This window comes from Geospiza fortis, unplaced genomic scaffold (genome assembly GCF_000277835.1).
Source record: "Geospiza fortis unplaced genomic scaffold, GeoFor_1.0 scaffold27, whole genome shotgun sequence".
NCBI lineage: Eukaryota > Metazoa > Chordata > Aves > Passeriformes > Thraupidae > Geospiza > Geospiza fortis.
The window spans coordinates 1,347,062-1,352,313 of NW_005054329.1; the positions used below are offsets into that span (position 1 = coordinate 1,347,062).

General features: G+C 46.0%; 1 protein-coding gene across 1 annotated transcript in view; it reads left to right on the forward strand.

The window, feature by feature from the left end:
* The window catches only part of DENND1A (DENN domain containing 1A), a 160,062-nt gene that overhangs the window by 148,234 nt on the left and 6,576 nt on the right, over positions 1-5,252 (forward strand). Inside the window, exons 22-23 of the mRNA XM_031057270.1 lie at positions 1,702-1,790; positions 5,187-5,244. Of these exons, the coding sequence (XP_030913130.1) occupies positions 1,702-1,790; positions 5,187-5,244 (147 nt within the window). The remainder of the gene's footprint in view (positions 1-1,701; positions 1,791-5,186; positions 5,245-5,252) is intronic.

The window sequence follows — 5,252 nt, forward strand, 5'->3', positions numbered from 1 at the left end:
GCCCCCCTCTCCCTCTCTCCTCTCTGCGCTCTCTCCGTGTTTTATCAGCCCTAATGAAGCAGTATTCTTCATCGATCCTGCTGATTGCCAGCCCATTCCTTTTGTTTGTTGGCACTGAGCCATTCTGCTGCGCTCTGACAGCTCAGCTCCTCTAATTAGCTCTGTTGTTCTTTTCCCCATGTTTCACCACGTTGCAAGTTCAGTTGAAGTTGCCACAAACTTAATCCTTCCATTCCTGCCATAAATTCACATTCTTAAGCTGTCTTTATTGTAGAGAGGAGCAGCCTTGTGTGGGGATGGATCTCCAAGACCTTAACATCTGACCTTTTCATAAGCCCTTTTTCCTAAGAAATAGTGGTAATACAACTCTGGATTTCTTCATCATATCTGCCGTGCGCCATTTCCTTTGAAATGAAAATTCAATGCAATAATGCTGCTGCTGTTTTCTGCATACTGCCTGTAGGGCAGAAGCACTACACGCAATTTGGTGGCTTTCTCCTGGCAGGAGAATTTTTGAGGGTTTTGTAACTTGGAAGAAAAATAAAAAAAACCAAAACCAAAACAAACCTGGAAAGTCCTGCTCCCCCAACAAATATTTTTTTAAAACTTACGTAGTCCCTCCAGAGCACTCAGGCTGTAGGCCATGAACATCTCCTTTCTCTTGGGCCTCTTAAGGGAGCACAGGCTCTGGAAGGTCAGGAGCTGAATTGTATTCCCAGCTATTCCCAGCTTTATTTGGGTCTATCTGCATTTCTGGTGAGATAAGCATTGAGCTGAGCCAACAGATCCGACTCTTTTTCAGGTAGAGTTGTACTTTCTTAACAAAACACGTGAAGCTGGTGTGTACAAGTCTGCCCTGATGCTGCAAATTCCCTCATTTGACTCACAGGGATAAGTTCAGCGCAGAATTCCTCAGCAGTGTAAGCTGGCACATACACAAACTTTGAGCTTATTCCTTTCCTTGAAATAAGGTTTGTTTCCTTGTGGAGATCCTGGTCAGAAATCAAGCTGAATTTCCATACATTAGAAGGTGATGGATATGTATGTGAGACTGGATTGGCAGCAGCATCATCTTCCACAGAAAAGCTTTGGATTTTACTTACAACAGAAGTCTGACTTAATACCAAGAGTGCTAATGACAATATGGCTGGTGAGGGTTTGTGTTCAGCTGCTGGAAGGAAGCAAATTTTTAGTGAAGAATGAGCTGAGTTTTTCATGTTAAAACATTTATCCTAAGTACACATCTTCCCTGACACCCTTGCACAGAAGTCCTCACCTGAGAGCTTGGGTTCTTGGGAGCAAGTGGCCAGAAGGGTCATGGTGTCAGAGCTGAGCCCTGCTGCCAGTGCAATGCCCAGGGCACATGGACATTCCCAGCTTTTCTCTCACCACTGGCTGCTCAGGGGGTAGCTCACTCTTAGGGAATCTTTTCTCTGAAATTCAGCCTGCACCAAACAGGACAGGGCAAACAGCAAACAGTGACAAGCCTATATGTTCGGTTTGCAAGTCCTGGGGCCGCGTGGTTTATATTCATCCTTTAGATCCATTGATGTATCCACACTTATGTGTAACATTGTTGGCACCAAAGACAAAGGCCCAGTGGAAGATCCCTGTAGGATACTGGTGGTTCTCCATGTGTTGTCTGTGTCTGCTGTTGGATCAGGGGCAGTGTTTGATGAGATGTCTCTGTGCATGTCACAGGTTCGCCCCCCAAGACCTCATGTGGTTAAGAGGCCCAAAAGCAACATTGGTGTGGAGGGCCGGAGGACCTCAGTTCCCAGCCCAGAACAGTAAGTACTGTGCTGCTCTGCTTCTCTCTGCTTGCATCAAACAGTGTGTTTAGAACTGGGACTCACCAAAGGAGACATTAAAAATACTACAGATCAAAGTTAGATTTTAACTAAGAACAAAACTGATTTTTAAAAAAAAATTTTTGGAACATTGTAGAGGAAGTGTGCAAAATCAAGTAACCAAAGTTTGCTTATGGAAACGTTGTGGTTTGCCAAGTTATGCGCACTCTGATCAGCCTCTTCAGTGAAAGTTTTCAGGTTTTGGAGGTTTGTTAATTTCTTTGTTGTTTTGGTTTGCACTTTTCTTTCAAGGAAGTTGTCAGTTCCAACCCTGCAGCTGCAGTGTTCTTGCCAGGCTGTAGCTGGAGGATGCAGAACTGTTTGTTTGACAGTGATGGCAGAAGGGGCTGTGTCTGACTAGAGTACATTAACAGGACCATGATATCTGAGTGAGCTCTGTGGTGAGGGTTTGTAGGGCTTCACTTTGCACAGTACCAGCAAATTTATCCCCCCTTTAGCTGTGCCAGTGAAGGGGGAATGTTCCAGATCATCTGTGCTGCCCCAGCCCACTGCTCCTGGACAAAAGGTGTTGGTTTCCAGTGTCTCACTAGTGCATACCAGTACAGGCATGTTCTGTTGCCTCAGGGAGGCTTTTTCAGGCACTTTCACTAATGTCACTGATCCTTTGCAGAGATGACAAGGGGTGTGTGTTGCAGATTCCTGAGAGTCCCTGAGTGGAGGTAGCAGTGGGCCCTCAGGGGTGACCCTCACCAGGGAATGGATGTTCTGAGCTGTGGATGTTCTAAACTGTGGGTATTCTGAGCTGTGGATGCTCTGAACTTGTCAGCACAGCCCAAACATACTGGAGGAGCGTCAATGCATGGATAGCTCTTTCCAGCTACGCCAGGGTAGGGGCATACTCTGTCTTTGGCCTGAACTGAGCGGTGATTTCTCCCTTGCACGGGAGTATTTGTCCATTTTACAGTGGAATTTGGTTGCCCTCTTGTGGAGCAGATGCAGCTCCTGCAATGAGACATGCTGGCCCTGCACAGAGGTTGTGGGGATTTTTAAACTAAAAGTATTTTTTTAATATTTAATCTGATGACTTGCTGCATTTAGGTGGAGGATAATTGAATCAATTTAACATTTATGTGTGTTCCTATGGAGGATTCTGCATGTTTGCGTTCAAAAGCTGTTGACATCCCAATGTTGCTCTCTGCTAACGTGTATCTACATTGTACCAATGCTGGAAATTTATTGTATTTTAATTATTTTATTAGGGACAAGTTTATTGCTGCTAGTTTTAGTAAGTCTTTACAGCTCAGCTTTCACAAAATACAGAATTTTCATGATGTTTACCACAAACATTCTTTTTTCTGTTTTCATTTCAGAACACTGTGCTGAAATGGAAACAAGAGAGGTGTCGTCTCTTTAAAAAATTTACACTCTGTTCTCTCTCTTGGGTAACACTAGAAACAGTGAAAACACCAAAAAATACATTTTCCCTTGTTTTACCTGGTAGCATGGAAGGTTAGGAAATTTATGCCTTTAGTTACATGAGTTAATTCTTTTTATGTGTGTAAAAGAAATGCATTGTTTTGGGGATGTCTGTACTCATTTTTGAATCAGTCTTCAGTTAAAGCTCAGGAGCTGCAAAGAGCACCCAAGGCCATGGCTCAGGTCTCTTGTTAAACCAGTGTGTTTGCCAGAGCAGGGGCAGCAGCCCATGCTGGGGCAGCTCACGGTGGCCCTGCAGCAGCCCGGGGGCTGGCAGAGGAGCTCTGCATGCAGCGCGATTTGGGATGAGCTGGGTGGGGCAGTGTGGAGTGGGACAGGCCCGAAGGCACAGCACTCAGGGCTGGTGAAGGGTTTCCATGGGCAGGAGCTCTGACAGCGAGTGTGCAGGGAGGAATCCCTGCAGGAAGGAATTCCAGCATGGGTCTGTGCTGTGGTCACAGGTGGCAGGTAATGCCCTCAGTCGCCAGCCTCCTATCTCACAGCGGCAAGAAAAAGCCTGTGCATCCAAATCCCTCATTCTCTGCATTTTACTGGCTAAGAGGGACAAACTCTTTAATTCCCTAGAGCTCTTGTGTAACTGTTATTTAAAAAACAATGTCAATAAAAAATAATTCTTCCTCAAATCTGCGGAGCCCTTTTTAGGAGAATAATGACAAGTCCATACGCTCCTCTGTACCATAATCTCAATATTCAGGAAAAAGCAATACCACAATAAAATAAACAAAACTAATTTTCTTATAACCAGAACATCCTTTAAAATTATTACAGAATTCTCCTTACTAATTCCCATATCCTGCACTCCCATTTTCTATATTTTTTTTTCTATCTCAAGTACATTTAGGTGTCAATTAAATTTGAAATATCTACATTTGTCAGCATTTCATTTTTGGCCAGTGTGATGTGCTGCTGATTTGTCCATGCATCCTGACAGATGAAAAAAGCTCCCGAGATGCAGATCTTCCTCATTAAAACGGAGCCCCCGCTCCGTGCTGCTGCCGGCACCGTGGAGCGCGTCCCGTCCGCGCGGCGCCGGGGCTGACCCAGGATTTACCGAGCGGCTGCAGCGCTGGCAGCCCCGGGGGCCGCAGTGGCCCCACCTTGTTCCCCTGGACACCTGTTAAAGAAGGAGAGGGGAAAGAAAGCAAGGCACTGGTTTTAACTGGAATAATGCAGACTGTGATTTACCACCACTGGCCGCAGCCACTGCCACCTGTTAGAGACTTTTTATTAATTAGCTCTGACCTGACTGTGATGAGTAAACATTCATTGGCAGTGGCAGCTTGGGCCCTCTTGGGCTGTTGGTTGCAGCATCCAAATTCTCTTTTGCTGCCCTAATCTTTAAGAACTGATTAATGCTGAGGAAAGGAGCATATACACCTTACTTGGCAAACTGCATTTCATAGCAATCCTTGGACAGCTTAGGTTTTAATCTAGAGTGAAGCAGTTTCAAATGTGAAAAATAGATACAAGTAGGAACTGGTGCCCTGGAGTCAGCTCCTCTTGTGCATCAGACTAAATGTCTGTAAAGCGGAGAGGGAGATCTGATGTTTATCAGAGCTCAGAGAGCTTGAGGAGCAGAGCTGTGTGAAGAACAGAGAGGTGCCCAGCTCTGTAGGGAACATGGTGGGGAAAGGGGGTTTCTGTATTGTCCTCTGCACTGTGGGCTGGCTGCAGTCCCTCCCCTTGGGCACCTCACAGTGCCCTGCCCTTGGCACAGGGTTGTGTTCTGTGCCTGGGCAGCAGAGCTCAGTTCCCTGCCAAGCTCTGCTGTGCAGTCAGTCGGGCTCAGGATGATCTGGGTCTCTGGAGCCCCTGGTTTCTGTCCTCAGGAGCTGTCACTGTGACTCGATAACTTCCTTTTCTCTTCCTGTTCCCCAGCCTCGTAAAGCCCATGCGACACTATACAGTCTTCCTCTCTGAGGACTCCTCTGATGATGAATTTCA